The sequence below is a fragment of the Staurois parvus genome, unplaced genomic scaffold (genome assembly GCF_062004578.1).
Source record: "Staurois parvus isolate SC_StPar_1 unplaced genomic scaffold, SC_StPar_1.0 ptg000715l, whole genome shotgun sequence".
NCBI lineage: Eukaryota > Metazoa > Chordata > Amphibia > Anura > Ranidae > Staurois > Staurois parvus.
This window is the reverse complement of record NW_028318511.1, coordinates 3,693,794-3,715,549: the sequence shown is the minus strand read 5'-3', so window position 1 is coordinate 3,715,549 and position 21,756 is coordinate 3,693,794. Positions and strand designations below refer to the sequence as shown.

Sequence of the window (21,756 nt, the reverse complement as noted above, 5' to 3'; positions counted from 1 at the left end):
AGACCATAGGGCCTACCTTACCCCTTACAGGTTGCAAAAAAATAATCTCTCTTCTTCTCCAGAATGCTGGCATTTAACTGCACTCTCGGGGATTTTATACATATTTTCAGGACCTGCCCAGCAATTGCTACTTTCTGGATGCAGATAATGTCTATTAGTAAACTTCTGGTGGATATTTCTTTAGACCCATCCCCCAGAGTCTGTTTCTTAGGTTTAGTGGAGGACCTAGTTCCTGGGGTGGCGGACAAGACGCTTGTGAGTCTTTTGTTTTTTGCCAGAAAAGCCATCACTCTGTGTTGGAAAAAGTGGGCTCCTCCCACTTTCTGGAAAACAGCAACTTAATGCAATTTTACCTTTGTACAAAGATAGTTATCTGCATAGAGGGTGCCCTAAAATATATGACAAAGTCTGGGCGAAATGGTTAACGGGAATCCTCAACAGTTACCGACACCTGACTCCTCTGCATTATGTATGCCTGTCTTGGAGCCTCATTTATGACTTCTTGGAGGGGGGCTCAGGTACTGGGGATTATATGTTTAATTATCTTAACTTGATGGTCACGAACAGCAGCACCTGTTTTATGTTTCTTTATTGTTTTACTGTCCATTGTTATGATCGTAGGCCGAAATCCCGACTGCTAACTTGATATGCTTTTCAATGAGATATCCCTGCATGGGTTAGTGCCTGAAGATGTACATGCTTTTGTTCAGTGTATTTTCCTTGAAAAAACAATAAAAATTATTTTTAAAAAAAGGGTTTACCAGATTTTGGAATTACATCACTGCATGTGTTCTTACATAGTTAACCAGCTTGAAAAAAGACATGTCCTTATAGTTCAACCAATAGAAAATATAAACAATCAAAAAAACTCCATATACACAATTCTATACCAACTGTCAATCCAGAGGAAAGAAAAAACCCAGTAAAGTATGATTCAAATTGCTCCAGAAGGGGGAGAAATTATTTTCTTGATGATCCGCCAGGAGGCAATTGGATATTTCCTGGATCATCAACCCCTAGTGTTATTACTTATAAATGTGTATATCCAGTTATATTTTGTACATTTATGAATACATCCAGCTCTGTTTAAAAAAAAAAAGACTTCAGAACTAGTTTTTGAGTGAGTCTATTCCACATTTTCACAGCTCTTACTGTTAAGAAGCCTTTCCATATGTGGAGTTAAATCACTTTTTCTCTAGACATAAAGAGTGCCCCTTGTCCTCTGTAATAACCTGAAAGTGAATACTCTACACCATGTTCACTATATGGACCCCCTATGTATTTATACATGGTGATCATGTTTTTCTCTTAATCTCTTCTTCTCATGAAAGAATAAATTCAGCTCCTCTAATCTTTCCTCATAGATGAGCTCCTCCATGCATGTTATCATTATGGCTGCCCTTCTTTGCACCTTTTCCAGTTCTCAGATATCTTTTTTGTGAATTGGTGCCAAAAACTGAATTGCATATTGCAGATGAGGTCTTACTAATGATTTGTACAGCAGCAAAATTATAATCTCTTTGGAATCTATACCTCTTTTAATACAAGAAAGCATTTTCCTTTGCTTTTGAAACTGCAGCTTTATTGCATGCCATTATTAAGCCTATGATCTACCAGAACACCCAGATCCTTCTCCACCATTGACTCCTCCAGCTGTTCTCTCCCGAGAATATATGATGCGTGCATATTTTTAGCCCCCAAACATATAAGTTTACATTTATCAGCATTAAACCTATATATACACAGACACACTATATACTGTATATAAATATGTTAAAACCAGTCTGTAGTTATTTGGTAAAGACTTTGATTTCTTTTTAAGGCCCCTATCACACAAGCGTTCCGTATGTCTGTTTTTCATCTGTCCATTTACAGATGAAAAACAGACACCCATGTATTTCTATAGACTAGCGGATGTAAATGGATGATAATCTGTTTACATCCATTAATGTCCACATCTGTTAACATCCCTTTTTTTTAACGGAAGAAAACCCTATTTTTCTTCCTTAAAAAAACCTGGAATGGACGAAAAACAGATATAAACAGATGTAAACCGATGTAAACCGACATACAGTCCATTTTTGCATTGATAAAGGATGTAAACAACTGATGTAAAAATTGACGAGCAACTGACAAGAAAATTACAATTAAGTGATGAAAAAACTGATGAAAAGCCGATGTAAACTGATCAGTTTTTTTCTTTGAAAAAACGTGACTGAACTTATGAAAAGATCGGTACGCCCGTGTGAAAGGACCCTAAATATAGGCACAACATTGACCTTGCACCAATCCAGTGGTAGTATACCAGTCATTTAAAAGTCTCTATAAATTAGAAATGGTGGCTTTGAAATGACAGATCTCAAATCTTTGACAACACAGGGGTGTAAGCCATCTGGTCTAGGTGCTTTATTCACCATTATTTTATCCAAACTATTATGGATCATATCAATTCTAGACCATTGTGGTTCAACTGGGACTGTGTTACTACTGTTCCCCTTATGGACTTGGGCTCCTGTGTTTTCATTTGTCTACACAGAGATGAAGAAGGTATTAAAGAAATTTGCCTTTTCTTTGTCCCCAATCACCCACTCTAAATTTTCATGTAACTGGCCTACATGCTCAAACCTGTCCTTTTTACTGTTAATATATTTGAAGAATTTTGGGGGGTTTGTTCTACTCTCTTTTGCAACCTGTCAATTAATTTGAATTTTATTTCCTTTTACATATTCTGTGATATTCTTTGTAACTTTTAAATGAGGATAGTGTTCCTTCATTTTTATATTTGTTTCGCTTTTTTCTTAATATTTATAGCTTTTTTACCTTTGTATGTGAGCCACCCAGGTTTTATTTTTAGCCTCCTAAACGTATAGCCTATGGGAAAATATTTTGTAGTGTGTTTGCACAGGATGTATGGGCAAGCAGATATACTGACAGGAAGATTCAGTGAACTACTACGGCGCTCCACAGTGCCATGGTAGTTAATTGAGAACTACAAGCTGACAGCTGCTAAGGCTGTCGGGACTTGTAGTTCATTCAGTCACAGAACACTGTGAACGAATGACACGGCTGTGTGGGAGAAGCCCCGCATAGCCGCTTTGTTTTTAAAGAGTGACAGCTAGTATGGGGAACGTCTCTCCGTACTTCTGTCACAGGGAGGGAGGGGCAGCGGCTTTAGTACTGGGACATGTTACAAGTTCCCCCCAAAAAATGGGTGAAATGTGAATTTATCCTTTAATGACAACATTCCTTCCCAGGCTAAATCTAAGAGAGCAGCCATCAGCCTTGGAAAATGTGCTCATTTCAAACCTAAGTGTAATGTTACATGCATAGCTTTATTTTTTTTTTGTATTCTTTATTGTATTTATTGTATGCTTTATTGTGTTTATTATATTATTTATTGTATTTATTGTATGCTTTATTGTGTTTATTATATTCTTTATTGTATTTATTGTATGCTTTATTGTGTGTATTGTATTTATTGTGTGCTTTATTGTGTTTATTATATTCTTTATTGTATTTATTGTATGCTTTATTGTGTGTATTGTATTTATTGTGTGATTTATTGTCTTTATTGTATTCATTATTGTATTTATTGTATGCTTTATTGTGTTTATTATATTCTTTATTGTATTTATTGTATGCTTTATTGTGTGTATTGTATTTATTGTGTGCTTTATTGTGTTTATTGTATTCATTATTGTATTTATTGCATGCTTTATTGTATTTATTGCATTCCATCTGTTGATTTTTTCAGAAAATTACACACAGAGCTGCAAAGAATCCCAGGAATACCGCTATCATGTAAATGAGTTCCAGCCTACATGTCGATCCCTGAGCGAGGCAGATGTTACAAGATACACTGAGCTTGCTCCTGTGGATGGTTGTGTGTGCAAAGATGGCACCTATATGAATGATGATGGAGACTGTGTGGAGGCCAGTTCCTGCCCTTGTTATTACCAAGGCAATGTCATGCAGTCTGGAGAAATGATCGAGGAAAATGGGGTAGCTTGGTAAGAATTTCTTAAGTTTAGTATTTATTTATAAAAAGATTTAAAGTAGAATTATGGCCCCCATTAAAAATATGTGCTGCGGCACTGAATTATAAATTCATTTGCACTTACAGTTTCTTCTTTTGACCTCTCTGCAAAGCCTCACAAGTACCTATTGACCTGGTAGTGAAATCCATCTAATACAGCTACCTGTGATGGTGTGATATAACAATGCTGCATGGCTCATGAATGCAGATCTGAGCTGCCACTCTCTTGTAGGCTGTCTGCTTGCAATGAATTGAGATGGGAAAATGCATTGTCACTGTTGTTTCACAGGGCTGTAGCTTGTCAATCAGCACTCGGCCAAGCTTAGTCCTGCCCACTTCTCTCTGGATGGACAACATTGTCTCTGTTACTGAAATCCTTCCTCTGTGAGCTGCAGCATCTGGGAGGGTGAGCATGTGAGACACAAATGAAGGAGGATTTGACTCAGTCAGGGAAGTTTGTTTTTTACTTTATGAGGCTTGTGTATCACATACATTTGGTACTTGTCTAGACAGCCATACAGGAACCTTTAGGTGTACATTAAATTTTGTGCAAATGGTTTTTGCAGAAGACAGAAAATATTCAGTGTGGAAATAGACTAAGGCTAGGTTCATACCTCTGCGGGTTGCGATTGATGCATTTTTCTGGCTTGTTTTGCGGTGTGTTTTGCATTTTTGATGCGTTTTGGGTTTGTTGATTTTGATGCAACTATTTTGATGTGACTTTGGATGGCTGCGACTTTTATGCGACTTGGATGTGACTTTGGATGGGTGAGACTTTGATGCGACTTTGATAGGACTTTGGATGGATGTGGCTTTGATGCTACTTGAGTGCCAGAGAGTGTAAAGTCATATCAAAGTTGCACTACATGAACAGAACTGTTTTTTTTTTTTTTGCTAATAGGAAACAGTTCTGTTCATGTAGTGTGACATTGATGCAATTTGATGCAACTTTAATGTTATTTGAGTGCCAGAGAGTGTAAAGTTGCATTAAAATTGCATCAAAGTAACACCACATGAACAGAACTGTCACACTGTCCTATTAGCAAAAAAAAAAAAAAGACAGTTCTGTTCATGTAGTGTGACTTTGATGCAATTTTGATGCAACTTTACACTCTCTGGCACTCAAATAGCATTAAAGTTGCATCAAATTGCATTAAAGTCACACTACATGAACAGAACTGTCATACTTTCCTATGAGCAAAAAAATAAAAAACAGTTCTGTTCATGTAGTGAAACTTTGATGTGACTTTGTATGGTTCGACTTGGAAGTGACTAATGCTACTTGAATGCCAGAGAGTGAAAAGTCACTTCCATACAAAGTCGCATCAAAGCTGCACCCATCCAAACTTGAATAAAAGTTGCATCAAAGTCGCATTTAAAGTCAATACTTTCCTGTTGGCAAAAAAAAACAAAATGCATTAAAAAAATGCACTACATGCATGTCTGCCATGTGTCCATTGAAGTCTGTTGAACTAAAAACTTTAAAAAGTCCCTGACTCTTTCCAAAAACGCAGCGACTGAAAACCACGTAGATGTGAACTTGTCCCATAGGGAAACCAGGTTAAATGGACTGTAGTGTATTTCTGCAAAATGCACTAAAAATGCATAGGTTTGAAGCAGGCCTTAGCTCAGAAGTTTCCTAAAGCGGAACTGAATTATATCTGAGCACCACAAACTATTTAATTAATTTTTTATATTCAAAGCAAACTCCCCCATCTATCCATATCTCCATGCTTTATGATGTTGAGAAATCACTTTGAAAAACACCCTGCCCCAGCATTTCTAGCCATAGCCATCTTGAGTAACACAACTGGGCTTGGATTTTTCAATAGATTAACTTTGTGCTCGCTTTGAGCAAAACTATGTTCTATTAAATTCTGTATCTCTAACATCATATGTAGTCATATATCTCCTACATATGTTAAGATATTTCTACTGAGTTCTAGTACATTAAAAACACTTGATAATCCCACCATCTGCTATCTTGGCTACTCGCTGTCATTTTCTAAGCATCCAGGGTAGTTAAAGGGACTGAAGGCACTGGTTACATAAATAGGAAGTCAACCTGCTCCACCAGACTTCACCACAGGACAGACGACAAAGCTGTCAATTAAGTACAGTGGGTGGATTCAAAGTGAGTTTTAAAGTGGGCCTAGGTGGGACTAGAGAGATCTCTGCAGTTTTCCACACAATCCTGTTTGAGTGAGCTGTGCGTAATGATGTTAAGCCTGGAGAGGCCAGGGAAGGTTCATCACCAGTTACATTGCTCTCTATCTACTTAATTATTTTAGTCGTTGCAGGGCTTTCACAGTCTTGTTGCTGAGACACTCTGCCAGATGGAGTATGGTTTTGCAGCATGCTTTGATGCAGATTATCTTCTCTACAAAATACAGATATGTGCATGTAAAACCTTTGACTTCAGTTCTGCTTTAACCAACCTTTCCATAACACGAAATCATAAATTATAATTTAATAAATAATCATAAAAAATAATAATATAATAATAATACATTTAATTCAATAATATAATCAAACCAAAAACACTGAAATTTGAAATATAGTGGCAAGTTCACACATTGCTGAGCAAAGTCGCAAAATCGTTTTCAGTGTCTGATGACGAATTTCCCCCACGAATCATTATCACTCAATTCTGCAAGTAGTTCTGATTTACTATCGCTGTTCTCTAGCTGGTCTAAACCTGCTTTTGACCTAAAGGGACACTTTTTGGACGCCATGGACTTTTCTCAGTTTCCAGGCAGAAAGAACAGACAAAATGCAGGCAGGGGACAGGACAAAGCACTAGGGACAAAATTTATGTGAAATGGGTTGAAACAGCAATGTTTTACTATGTAAAATTTGGAAAAAAATTACATTTTTAAAAATTTTCAAATTTCCCGCCGCCGCCGCCGCCGCCCGTACGTCCCGATGTCACAGGGACCGGAACACAGAAGCCGGATGCCGGCATCGGCCGGAGGAGATGGCCACAGACGCTGCAGGGGACACATCGCGGGAGTGAAGGACAAGTAAGCTCTGCAGGGAATCCCTATGCAGCGCCGCATGGTAAGCCCGAGTGTAGCTCGGGGTTACCGCTTTTGGTACTGACATTTTACCCCGAGCTACACTCGGGAATACCGCTAGGGAGGTTAAACATCACATATCCCTTTAAACCTGTTGTCTAAACTACACCATTATGTATTATTTTCAGATATTTTTACTTTTTTCCCTAAAAAATTGACAAACACACCAGATAAATGTAGTTTTTTTAATTCTTTTTGATTTGATGCAATTTTTTAACAACTTTTCCATAATTTGTAGTAATTCATTGCAACTGACCAAATTTCACATTGCTGCTATCAAATGAGAAAAATGTGAAATCTGATTGGTAGAGATGTGCGCGATGGAAAAAATTGTTTTGTTTCTCTTTCATTCGTTAAAGTGGAACTGCTCTGCATCTGAGCACCACAAACCAAAATGCTATTTAACCGTTTTTGGGCCGCCCGCCTGCCCGCAATGTACTGTGAATAGGCGGCAGCTACAGTACGTCGCTGGTCTTTTGTCAACATCCCCCCCCCACGTCTGCTGTGTCCACCAGAAACCAAAAATGCAGCCGGCAGTTCTTCTGGCTGACAATAGAGCTGATCGGAGGCTGGAATGCATCCAGTCATCTCTATGGTCTAAAAGAGCGGAAGCTACAAGCATTTCCTTTTCGACGGATGTAAACAGCGCCATTTTAAAATTGGGAGAGCATCTGATCACAGAAGATCACAGCATCTGATCACAAAAGAGATCTAGAGTCTAATAGACCCCAGATTTCTCAGAAAAGAATACCTGTCACTGCTTATTGCTGCTAATTTCTATCACAAGGGATATTTTAATTCCCTGCGACAACAATAAAAGTGATCGGGAAAAAAAAAAGAAAGGTACAGTATAAAAATAATTAAAAAAAGCAAAATAAATAATAAAAAAAAAATTCACCCCCACTCCCATCCCTGTGCTCGTGCACAAAGGCAAACGCAAGCACGGTATGTAAGCAGAGATTTCATCATGCATGTGAGGTATCGTCACAAATGTCAGATCGAGGGCAGTAATTCTAGCATTAGACCTCCTGTGGAAATATAAAGTGGTGACCTGTAAAGCCTTTTAAAGTGTCACCTATGGATATTACAAATTTATGTAATTTGTCACCATTGCACGGGCTTTAAAAGATGTCATTTTTGGCATCCACGTACTCGGCGTAACATCATCTTTTATATTTTATCAAGCAATTGGGCAATATATTGTGTTTTTGGCCATTAAAATTCTAAAAAAAAGTATTTTTCAACACCCACTGTTTTATTCTCTAGGGCCTCTGCTTTAAAAAATATTTAATGTTTGGGGGTTCAAAGTAATTTTCTAGCAAAAAAACTGTTTATTCAAGTTAACAAAAAGTGTCAGAAAAGGGTTGGTTTTCAAGTGGTTAGAAAAGTGGGTATTGTCTGGCATGAGCTTCTAATGTTGGCCCTGAAATGCCAAGATAGTTGAAGCACCCCCCTCAAATGACCACTTTTTGGAAAGTAGACACTCCAAGGTATTTGCTAAGAGGGATGTTGAGTATTTTGCAGATCTAATTTGTCACCACAAGTTTTTGGAAAACGAAGAAATAAAAGGAAACTTTTTTCTATTCTTTTTCAAAACCTTGTGACAAAAATATCTGCAAAATACTCACCATGCCTCTTATCAAATTCCTTGGGGTTTCTACTTTCCAAAAAGGGGTCATTTGGGGGGGGGGGGGGTATTTTAGTGCCTCCAAAACCATGATACAGTTGCACGAAAAAGTATGTGAACCCCTTCGAAGTCACAACAATAGAAGAACACAGTCTGCTGAACATAATACTACACAAACATTAGATGTTGCCATGGTTTAATTGCACATAACATGTAAACATTCACAGTGCAGGGAGGAAAAAGTATGTGAACCTTTGGACTTAATAACTGGTTGACCCTCCTTTGGCAGCAATAACCTCAACCAAACGTTTCCTGTAGTTGCAGATCAGACCTGCACAACGATCTGGAGTAATTTTGGACCACTCCTCTTCACAAAACTGTTTCAGTATAGCAATATTCTTGGGATATCTGGTGTGAATCGCTCTCTTAAGGTCATGCCACAGCATTTCAATCGGGTTGAGGTCAGGACTCTGACTGGGCTACTCCAGAAGGCGTATTCTGTGCTGTTGCAGCCATTGTTTTGTTGAATTACTTGTATGCTTTGGGTCATTGTCCTGTTGCATCACCCATCCTCTGCGGAGCTTCAGTTGGCGGACAGATGGTCGTACGTTTTCCTGCAAAATGTCTTGATAAACTCTGGAATTCATTTTCCCATCAATGACAACAATCCGTCCAGGCCCTGAGGCAGCAAAGCAGCCCCAAACCATGATGCTCCCTCCGCCATGTTTTACAGTGGGGATGAGGTTTTGATGTTGGTGTGCTGTGCCTTTTTTTCTCCACACATAGTGTTGTGTGTTCTTCCCAAACAACTCAATCTTGGCTTCATCTGTCCACAGTATATTTTGCCAGTAGTGCTGTGGAACATCCAGGTGCTCTTTTGAAAACTATAAAACGTGCTGCAATATTCCTTTTTGGACAACAATGGCTTCCTCCGAGGTGTCCTCCCATGTACTCCATTCTTGTTTAATGTTTTCCTTATTGTAGATGTGTCAACAAAAATGTTAGCATGTGCCAGAGATTTCTGTAGGTCTTTAGCTGACACTCTGGGATTCTTCTTTACCTCATGCAGCATTCTGCGCTGTGCTCTTGCAGTCATTTTTACAGGACGACCTCGCCTAGGGAGAGTAGCAACAGTGCTAAACTTTCTCCATTTGTAGACAGTCTGTCTTACCGTGGACACATGAACATCAAGGCTTTTGGAGATACTTTTGTAACCCTTTCCAGCTTCATGCAAGTCAACAATTCTTGATCGTAGGTCTTCTGAGAGCTCTTTTCTGCGAGGCATGGTCCACATCAGACAGTGCTTCTTGAAACCAGTAAACCCAAAACAGGGGTGTGTTTTTTAAGGGCAGGACAGCTGTCAGCAACACATCCAATATCATCACACTGATTGGAGTCAAGGTTGGCTCACTCCTGGCTCCAATTAGCTCTGGGAGAAGTCATTAAGCTAGGGCCTCACATACTTTCTCCTCCCTGCACTGTGAATGTTTACATGTTATGTGCAATTAAACCATGGCAACATCTAATGTTTGTGTAGTATTATGTTCAGCAGACTGTGTTCTTCTATTGTTGTGACTTAGATGACATTCAGAGCACATTTTATGCCCAATTCATGCAAAACTCCACGTAATCCCAAGGGGTTCACATACTTTTTCTTGGAACTGTAGGTAGTGAGAAAGTGATATAAGGAAATATGCCCTTTAAATGCCTAGAGGTGGTCATTGGATTAAACTGAGCATGTGCAGAAGGGCTATGGGTTCAGTCTGTCTTATCAGCATGGACATTTGAACAAAAGGAGGGGCAGAGAAGTCAGGATCAAACAGCATTTTTACACAATACAGAGGATTAACCCCTTAGGTTCCACAGTGAGTATAACAAGCATGCTTTACTGCATTTACAGACTGATTTTACTGTTGTGGGTTTAGTAACATTGTAAGAGCTGGATTAGTTTATTTCACCTATCAATATTGTCCTAATTCGAGATAGGACATTCTAAAGTATAACTAAAGGCAAACAGTTTTTTTTTAAATTTGGATAGAATTGAGAGGGATTAGAATCCCTGTCAGTTTTTATTGCTGTCTTTGCCCCCATCCAGGAAATTTACCGTCCTGTTTACTGTTATCATTGAAAGTGAAAGTAAAAGAAAATCCCAAATTTAGGGTTGTCCCCAGAACAGTATTAGAGGGGAAATCTTCCATTGGGGACACTAGTTGTGGTGACCTGCGGGTTCCCAAGGAATTCCCTTAATTTGCAGGGATTTCCTTTCACTTCCTGTTTGGCTGTGGTACAGGAAGCAAAGGGAAATCTCCACAATGGGACACAGGTGGCAAAAGAAAAATTGACAGGAGTTATACCCTTCTTTACTCTATCCAAGATGGAAAAAAAAAGTTTTGCCTATAGTTCTACTTTGATAAAGACATGTAGATCTTGTACATTTTGTGACCAATATTTATTTTAGGTTTGAATAATAATTCATATAACTAAAATTTGTATCTGTTTTTTTTTCCTACAGCACATGTAACAAAGGCCAGCTAAACTGTATGGGTCAAGTCATTAGACCAGGTAAATCTATATACCATGCTCCTTGTTTTTTCACAACAAAAATGTTGGGCTACACTGTTCAATGCAATACTATTACAAGGACAAAACACATAGAATTATTTCTTATGGTTTCGATGTGTGGTGAAAAAAAACAGGACAGCTTACATTTTTACCTATAATAAAAACAAAACGGTGCTGGAAGAGGACCACACAAATAAAAGTCTAGATATGGTTAGTGACAAATGACAGATGCAGCGGGAGAAATAAAACAGGGAATAGGCGTACAATAATAATGAGATCAAAATTGGGTGACGATAAAGCGACAAATGGAGACATGATAGTCCATATTCCAAGGGTCCTAAGTGGAGGATGGATGGCGAAGGCAGCTCCCCATAGAGCAAATCAGAACACTGTAGAAGATAAATTGGACACAAGGAGGTGCCAATCTAAGTGTAGAGGGTTAAAAATGTATTGATAACAAGAGGTGTAAAAACTACTCACAAATGTAAGAAGTGTTAAAGCATGGTAAAAGAATGCCTTTAGTAAGCCCTCAGTCTGCCAGACCTGAAGATCTGAAGAAGAAGCAAGTGCTTTGAAACGCGCCACCTGACTCTGTTCCTGCCTTGCCATTGGTCGCCCGCCGAGGTCCTGACTTCCTTGTGGTCCACGCTGGTTTCGGCACCATGTTCAAAAACTCTCTGCATTGCTGACTACTGACGGCTGCATCTCTGCTCATCCTGCATAACCAGGATCCATCTTCACATCACTGGCAGACTGAGGGCTTACCAAAGGCATTCTTTTACCATGCTTTAACACTTCTTACGTTTGTAAGTAGTTTTTATACCTCTTGTTACCAATACATTTTTAACCCTCTACACTGAGATTGGCCCCTCATTGTGTCCAATTTACATTTTTACCTATGCTAAGTCAGAGCTGAAGCTCTCTAACAACCAATAAGCATGAGCTTTGCAGATTGCAGAGATATAAAATAGGTCTGACTCAGCATTTTGCATATTGGACCTCTGCAGAGAGACCCATTCTTGCTGTATGCTGGGAGGAACCAAGCTTTCCAGGCTGTGGTTGCCAAAGTGTTCTCATCTGTAAGACTTTTTACACCTTTTGTTTCACTGCACCTTGAGGACCCATTCATATTTTCATTTTCATGCAATAAAACACATGCATTTTCCTCCATGAACATTCATATCAAGTAGAAATTCCATTCTTTCCTTTGTGACTGGTTCACATCTATGTACTGTGGTTTAGTGTAAAAAGAAAAGGGAAACTATATGGGCCATTCATTCATTACCATACATCTGTGTCCTACAGAGAAAAGTGTGAATCCAGTTACTGTATATTCAGCTAATTTAAACTACTGGAATTTCAATTGGGCTTTAAGAGTTAAAACAGACCTCCACCCAAAAGGGGAAGTTCCACTTTAAAGACTGGTCCCCCACTCCCTATTAAGGATTGGCACCTTTGGGGAGCAGGTACCCGAAATTGACAGGTACCCGCTCCCACTTCCACTGCGATCGCCTAGGCGATTAGAAGCGGAAGTTGTCCTCCTACCCTCCCTCCCCATAGTCTTCTGGGACACGTGACAGGTCCCAGAAGACTACAGGGCCATTCAGGAAGCACAGCGCTACTCGCGCATGCACAATGGGCACCCGGCTGTGAAGTCACAGCTGTTACAGCCGGGTGCCCACACTGAAGGTGCCGGCGCCTGGAACACCAAATGGCTGGTGAAACGGGCTGCGTTGAGGACACCGCGGGATCGTGGGACAGGTGAGTGGCTGTTTTTTAAATGTCAGCAGCTACAGTTTTTGTAGCTGCTGATTTGTATTTTTTTACAGTGTGAGTGGAACTATGCTTTAAAGTAGAATTCTGGTTAAACTCCTCTTAAAAACACTACTCTGGGAACTACTCTTAAAAACACTCCCTCCCCCTTCCTAACACCTATTCTGTCTAACCTGTGTAAGAAAAGATCAGTATGCTGACTTAGTTTCAGGCTGCTCCAGTCTAGTCATGTGATTGGCTGCAGGGGAGAGGAGGGAGTGCTGACAATGGATGGGCCATAGTAATCCTATGGGAGATGTCTCCACTTGGGCATTACCAGCCATTGTCAAGTGCTCCTTCTATTTTCCTGCAGCTGTTGGGGGGAGATCGTGCGAGCTGCTTGATTATAGGTAAGTATACATATCTTTTCTTACACAGGTTAAACAGAATTGGTGTTAGGAGGGGCAGGGAACATTCTAAGAGTAGTTATGGTTTCACCAGAACTCTGCTTACATTTACGGGTTAAAATTGAATTTTATTTGCAAAAAAAAAAAAAGAATTGCTATCAGGATGGCTTCCTATTGTGGAAAAGATATACAATGTCTCCTGTAATAAAAATCTGTTACCTGCTGTCTATCACCTTATAATACAACCTTGACATGCTTTGGTGCCCAGCAGTGTAAAATTCGTTGATGAAAATATTTTCATTATAATTTTCGTCAGCAACATGTTTTTAGTGACAAAAACTAAGCGAAAATCAATTCGAATTTTCGTCGATTGATGAAAACTATGACGCAAATCAATTCCAATGTTTTATCAACTAATGAAAATGTGAGAGAGGGACCTTTCATGTGTAACACCCTCTAATCGGCAATTAGAGTGAGGAACATTTAATGGCTCACAGTAGTGTGGTGACCCTGGGGAATTAGTTTGGGTTTACTTTAGGTCAGGTTGGAGGGCTCTAAAGGTCAGGACTCTGGTACCTCCCCCTGGTTCTAGAGAATCTTCCAGAAGATTTTAGAAGCTAGTGGGTGGAGGCCAAGAGACAGTAATCTGCATATTTATGGCAACTGACCAATCGCAGGCAGGAGGTCTGGAAGGGTGATGAGGTGGGCCTATAAATGTTAAAGTGCCTAACCAGAAGGGGAGTCTGGTGGAAGATGGAATGCTGAGGATCGTGAGGCCTGGAAGGGGACCCAAGGGAAAGGGGGCTCTGCCTACAGGCTAGAGCTGAGGAAGGAGAAGGAAGGAAAGGAAGCTGGAAAGAGGGCTCCACTACCTTGCAGTTTAAATGAAAAGACAGCCTACCTAGCCAGGGAAAGACTAGCACAGTGAAAGACCTGGAAGCAGGCTCATCCAAAGCAGCAGGATACAAGGGACAGTGTGAGTACCTCTACACCCCCAGGACCTACAAGGGATTGGGCTGTCAGATGCAATATCCAGCAAGCTCTCATTAGGACAGCCTCACAGCTACCTAAATCTCTTGCTCTGGGACACTCTTCAAGGCAGCAAAGTGGGCTGGTAGTATTGCTAACTTGGGCCTTGAGAGTTCTTTAGCCCTTTCACTGCCAGGTCCTGCTCTCCACCTTTAATCTCAGGTGGCCAGACTATTTTTTTAATTTTTCCATTGTGTTCTTATTTTTCCTTTACAGCTTTTAGAGTTTGTGAATGGCAGGTGCTACTGATTTTTCAGGCCCTGTGATATTTGCGCAAATGTTCATCAAATGGCTATTTTCACTAAAAATACACTAATTAATTAATAATCTTTATTAGTGGATAAATACATGGTGAAATTTATAAAATTCTTGTTGAATGTTCTACTAGATTTAAAGGTAAAATCTTATTGCGTTAGTCCTTCACAAATATTTTTACATTTTGAATTGTGCCTTTTTTGTAAAATGGTGAAAATTGAAGGTTCGCAAAACTGTGAATAGGCATAATTTACTCTAAAATCTGAGGCTATCATTTTTCCCTTGTAAAAGACCCCCACCCCCCAAACAATGCATTTAATGAAAGCAAAGGACCTATAGAATAAAAGAAAAAGCTATTGATTTTTTAAGCCCTGCAATAGTTGCACAAACGTTCATCAAATTGCTGTTTTCACAAAAAATACACTAAAATCATTATTAGTGTACACAAACACAACATAACCTGCAAAATTCCTGCTAAATTACTACTAAGGCCTCATTCACATGGGGCGTACTAAAGTGTATGCCAATGGAGGACCATGTTTACCCGTATGGGGATGCCCAGATGTTCCGTGCCAGTTGAATGACAAAATTCCTGTCAGTTGGGATGCAGCGGCTGCATGGGCACAGCCACTGCTTCCAATCTGACATCTGTGTAAACCCCAAATGCAGACAGTGTGAGCTCAGGGACATACATCCAGACTCACATGGATGGCAATGTCAGTGTTCGTGCAGTTGCTACATTCGAAATGACATCAATGGGACTGCCTGCACAGGGATGCATGGAATGCCTGTGCATCCCTGTGCAAGTAAAAACGTCCTTGCAGGGGCGTACACTGTAGTATTCCCTGCATGAGCAAGGCCTTATTATGTTGTGTTTTTTTTATTTGATTTTACAATTTTATTTTTTAAAATTTTGTGCTTTTGGGGGTGTTATGGGGGGCTTTGCAGAGATATCAGAGGTCTAAGCAGACCCCTGATGTCTCTTTTTTGAGACAGTCAATTTCTCTGCAGCCTGAGCTGCACCGTATAGTCTGTATAGAGACTCCTATGTATTCACAAGACTGTAGTATAGTAAACAGTCTTCAGTGATGAATGGATAAAGGAGCAATCACTACTGATTGCTCACTATATCCATTCAAGGAAATAAAGAGGACTGGTAAACACATGTCTACCACCCTCCCCTTCCTCCTGCTCTGCATCCTGATGACAGCTGCAGCCAGCGGGGAGGGGGAGGAGTGAGAGCTGGCCAGAAAGGGACAGATGCCAGGGATCGGGATTGGTGGAGCCCCAAGGAGCAGATTGCTGGAGCCCCAGAGGATCGGTGGAGCCCCAAGGGAGAGATGTTGGAGCCAAGGGATTGGTGGAACCGCAACAAATTGGAGGAAAGAATCAATGAGCGGGGGGGCGGCATAATAATAATTGCTGACACAAGGCCATTCTAATCTTATGGTTTTCCTTTATTCCCTTTCCAGTTTGCACCCATCCACTGATTTATCTTAATTGCTCCACTGCGCCAAAGGGAACTAAAGGTGTGGAGTGTCAGAAGAGCTGTGACACACTAGACATGGACTGTGTAAGTAAATGTGGCAATAACATACAAATTACATTCCTGACTTTTTGTTCTTTTGATTAAGCAGATTTTAACATTTGCATCATTGATTAATGTTGTTTGTAGGAAGTATTTATTCCACTTTTTGACTTGCTGATCATAATTCTTTGGTGTCCAATTGCAAATTATGCTCCACTTTCCATTTAAAAGAACTCATGACAAAACTCAATATTTAATCATAACTATGCAAATAGTTATTTACTTATGCTTTTTTTTTTCCAATTGCCATATGGGAAAAATAAATGTCCTGTTAATTTGTCTATTTAGCAAGAGCTAAAGCCTATCTCAGACAACTTTCTGCTTTTGCAAATTTCAATAATATGCTAGCAATTTCACACAATGCTGTTTCATCCAGAAACACTTAAGCCTGACTTAAGTGGAGACTTAAGCCTGGTACACACATACCGTACATACCGTAACTTCAGTTCCACGTATACCGCTGTCTGGTCAACAGAAGTCAGTCTAACGACTGGCTTTTGTCAAACTGTCTTGATGGTAAATTAGCATTGGATGAGCATTTGCAGCCAATGGCTGGAAGAGCTGATCAGTGTTTTCTGGCGAGGGGAAATTCCCGCATCAACATCACTTGTGCAGGGATCTGTCCGCATTATGTAGCGCTGGGTACACAAGTACCAAAAGTTGGCTGGTTCAGTTCTAATGACCGGCTTCTGTCAAACATTCTTGCTGGAAAACCAGCATTCGATCAGTGCTTGCAGCCAATGGCTGAAAGCGCTGCTCAGTGTATTCTAGTGGTGGGGGGGGGTCTCCCTATCAGAATACAATAGCAGAGAGGGAAAGATCCCTGTATCACACATTGTTGATCTGTCTTTTTTTTTTTTTTTGCTTTTGCTCAACCGACTGCTTGAATGAAAAAAGAAACTGTACATGTATATCTAGATTTACCTTCTACTCATAGGAAAAGACTTACAAACTGGAGCTGTCAGTGTGAGTTTCTGCTGCAGCTCTTAATATAAACAGTATGCGGTTATTAGTGATTTTTCTTCCTGAATTGAATTTTCCTTTATACAGAGCAGTATTAAGTGCAATTTGTATGCTGCCCTTGTTGGCCTCTACTTCTGAAAAGGCTAGTTGCCTGACTGTCTTGATGATTAATTTTCTAAACTTTATAAGCAATAAATTAGGAGTTCTGACTTCACTCTTTCTCCATTTGCTGCATTCTTGATCCACGATAGTGACACAGAGAGTACTGAAGCCAGAATGAAATGTGGCAGCCAGGCAACTAGCATTTTCAGAAGAAGGTTAGCAATGCCAGCGCTTATATTAGTCTAAATCTAAATAGCAAATATTCAATTGAGAAGATGGGACTTTCAGGGTGCATGACCATGAATACCAAACATGTTAAAAAGTTTTATCATTTTTATTTTGTATTTTTTTTTAAAACAAAAAAAGTAAAAAATACAGAAACATAAAAACAATTTCAGTACTAAGAGTGGAACTGAGATTCAAACTTGATTATATAATTGTAGTTACTCCCTACATGTTTCGCCCTCACTGGCTTTTCCTTGTAGCTCTGTGAGCTTTCACATCCAGGGTGAGCCATTGAGTCCCATATATATATTTATTTGATTAAATACTTTGTAATGCATATATTAACGTTGTTTGGTAATTGTATAATTATTTTTGATATACCTTTAGACTGCCTCGGCGGTTGAAATCTCTTCAAAAATCTCCCCTGAAGAAGCCTGTGGGGGCGAAACATGTAGGGAGTAACTACAATAAAAATTATGTAACTGTTTAATATGTTTGGTATTCATGTTCATGCACCCTGAAAGTCCCGTCTTCTCTATTGAATATTTGCAATTTTAAGGGATGTGGTGCAATAATCATATCTGGTCGCTCACTCGCCAATTTACTGTTCCTAAATCTAAATAGGTTATTATTATTTTTTATAAGCTCTTCAACATATTTCTTTTTCTCTATTTATGTGGAATTTTCATTTGTTCCCCTACAGTACAGTTCCCAGTGCATTTCAGGCTGTGCTTGTCCTAAAGGTTTGGTTTCTGATGGAAAAGGAGACTGTATCCCTGAAGAAAAATGTTCATGTATCCACAATGAAGCTGCATACAGTCCAGGCACCACCATCTCTGTCGCTTGCAATACTTGGTACAACATTTTATTCTTGTCTATGGAGCATACTGTTATTCTACTACCAAGATTAAATGTCCATTAATGCTCAATTTATTTTTTTGAATGGAAGACTAACATATGCTAACCTAAAACTGAATAGTCCTAGAATACAAAAGCAGGCCTATGTTTCCACAAGCACACCATATGCCCTAAAAACAGAAAAGGTAGACAGCATCATCCTATAACAGGAAGTAACTGAACAAGGACCTTCGAGGCATGTCTGGATCTAGGGGGGTGCTGGGCCCCCCCCCCCCCAGATTTCAGTTGTGCCCCCCAAAGACCACTGAGCTCCTTCCTCCCCATCCCCACACTAAGAGCCGGGACAAGGGAAAGGGAGTCTGGAGCAGTTAAGTCCAAAAAGTGACAAAGAAAAGAGAGCAAGGAGAAGCACAGGATCATTCCATTCATCATTACCCGCCCCTATCTCCTGCAAGAAGTGCGTATCTCCCACGGCAGGAAATGTGGGTAGAGGAGGGTAATGAAACTGTGTACACCCGGATGGTCGGAGTGATCCGGTGTCTTCAGCTATATGGAGCAGCACTGTTCTGACAGGAGGAGGGGGCAGGGCACAGCACAGCCTGCACTTCTGGACTGTAAGTTGGGAGGATGGGGGAGCTTACAGGCAAATTGTACATAATGAGGAGGAGGTGTGGGGGGAAACAGTCATATGTGCTCCGGATGAGAAGGGGCTATTTGTTCTGGAAAGGGACACGGTGGTTGGTGGGAGGAGGGGGGGGATTTGGAAAGGGAGAGGATCTGTGCTGGGAAGGGTACTTTGGAATGGGTTGTGCTAGGAGGAGGAATTTAGGAAAATATGTTACAGGGAGGGGATTGGAGGATGGGGGGGGGGGATTGTGCTAGAAGGGGGATTAGTGGGGAGATTTGTGCTAGAAGGGGGAATGGGGGGATTTGTGCTAGAAGGGGGGAATGGGGGTGGTTTTTGCTAGGAGGGGGGATTAGCAAGGGGGATTTGTGCTAGCAGGGGGGATTGAGGGGGGGTTGTGCTAGGAGGGGGTTTAGTGGGGGGATTTGTGTAAGAAGGGGTGTGGGGGGGTTTGTGCTGGGGGGGAATTAGTGGGGGATTTGTGCAAGAAGAGGGATGGGGGGGATTGTGCTAGGAGGTGGGGAGGGAATTTGGGTTAAGAGGGGGGACTGGGGGGGAATTTGAGGGGGATGAGATTGTACGCCCCTTGAGGGTTAGGGACCTTAGATTGTACGCCCCTTGAGGGTTAGGGACCTTAGATTGTACGCCCCTTGAGGGTTAGGGACCTTAGGTTGTACGCCCCTTGAGGGTTAGGGACCTTAGATTGTACGCCCCTTGAGGGTTAGGGACTGATGTGAATGTATAATATATATGTAAAGCGCTGCGTAAATTGAGGGCGCTATAATAAGTACCTGAAATAATAATAATAATAATAATATGCTAAGAAGGAAAATTTTGGATCTGTGCTTGGATGGGAAATTTGAGAGAAAAGTGGATGTGTTCATGGAGGGGTGATTTGTGCTAGGAGGGTGGAATTGGGGGTATTGGAGGCGGGATTGAGAGGCAAAGATTTGTGCTGGGATGGGGGTTTATACTGGGAGGAGGGAGGATTTGTGCACTGTTTGGGGACAATTTTGGCTTGTAGACAGAAGTTATGCTTGGGGGGAGTGTGCTGATTAGTGCTGTTTTTATTTTGCGGGGGGATTTATGCTGAGACAGTGGGGGGCACACATGGGGGGCACACATGGGGGAAATCAAATTCCCTTACAGACACAGCCTCAATCTGCAATGGCTGTTATGTTGCAGCTCATGCTGACCTCTGTCAGCATGAACTGTTGACCTCTGTCCTCCATCCTGCTGACCCTCATACACTGCCCTTCAGACCACTGTCCTATGTCCTGCTAACCCCCTTTTCTCTGCCCTACTGCTCTGACTTCTGCCCTACTGCCTTTTGTTTGCCCTGATGACTGCTGTTCTCTACCCTGTTGCCCCGTTATCTTGTCTGTTGACCTCTGTTTTTTTCCTTGCTGACCCCATCTCCTGCCCTACTGAACCCCTGTATACTGACCCATTGACACTTGTACACTCCCCTGATCTCCCATCCTCTGCCCACTGACCCCTATTATCTGCCCTACTGACCACCTATACACTGCCCTACTGAGTCTTGTACATTCCCCTGCTGACCCCTGTATCCTGCCCTGCTAACCCCTGTACACTGCCTTGATAACCTGCTGTAAACTGCCCTACAAACTAATGGCCTCTGTATTGTGCCCTACAAACTGCTGTCCCTATCTCTCTGTCCTGCTGGCCCCCCTGTACACTGCCCTACTGACTTCTATACACTGCCCTGTTGACCTCGCATCCTCTGGACCCCTGATGTTTTTTTACTGCACCCCCACATCAGACAGGCTAAATCCGGCCTTGCTTCATGGCAAGATCACCAGATATTATTTTAAAGGTTACGTTCACCATTAGGAGCATGTTACATGTTATACCCATATTTAGGGTATAATAGATAATCTGTGCCTATGCACCCACCTCCTGCCGTCAGCGTTCTCCTCTCTTTGACAGCGGGTGGGGGTTCTTCTCCTCTCACCTGCTGTCACATTTAAAAAAAGGATGGACGTGCAGGGTCTACGCACACCATATCATTTATTTACAGTTTCCTGTGAATGAATAGACTGCAAGAACTGCCAGTAATTGTGGCTCACGGCTTGTAGTTTTTACTGAACTATGAGGGTGCCGATGAGAGCTCTCATAGTTCATTCTTCCTGCCTGGAAATAGCAAGGCCGCTGTGAGGTTAGATATTTTTCAAATTCCTGAAGTTGAGGTTTAAATATTTGTAAAATTGCTTTTGGAATTACATTACCGTTTTAAGGATTATATGACCTTTTACTTATTGAGTTTACATATACGTATTAAAAAAACAAGAATTATAATAAGATAACCATCAGTGACAGTCACAATTCATGTTTATAATATCTAGCAAGGCAAAGTATGACAAAGGTATATCTAGGAAAAATTTGATGGTACTCTTATCTGCATCACTATTTAGCACCTGCAAGAACAGGAAGTGGCAGTGTACCCACAAACAGTGCCTGGGGAGCTGTTCCGTTTATGGAGATGGTCATCACATATCCTTTGATAACAAGCAATTCACCTTTAGTGGAGCTTGTGAATACACATTGGTTCAGGTACAAATTTACTGTTTTTGTCTTAATACATGTTGATATTATGTCGATAATAATGGTTTCTGAACTGTTACCACAG

General features: G+C 40.8%; 1 protein-coding gene across 1 annotated transcript in view; it reads left to right on the top strand.

Annotated features, from left to right (window-relative positions):
* Positions 1-21,756, top strand: part of LOC149445619 (mucin-2-like) — a 124,678-nt gene that overhangs the window by 68,218 nt on the left and 34,704 nt on the right. Inside the window, 5 exon segments of the mRNA XM_089653505.1 lie at positions 3,755-4,010; positions 11,253-11,302; positions 16,218-16,318; positions 18,327-18,478; positions 21,542-21,680. Coding sequence (XP_089509631.1) covers positions 3,755-4,010; positions 11,253-11,302; positions 16,218-16,318; positions 18,327-18,478; positions 21,542-21,680 — 698 coding nt within the window.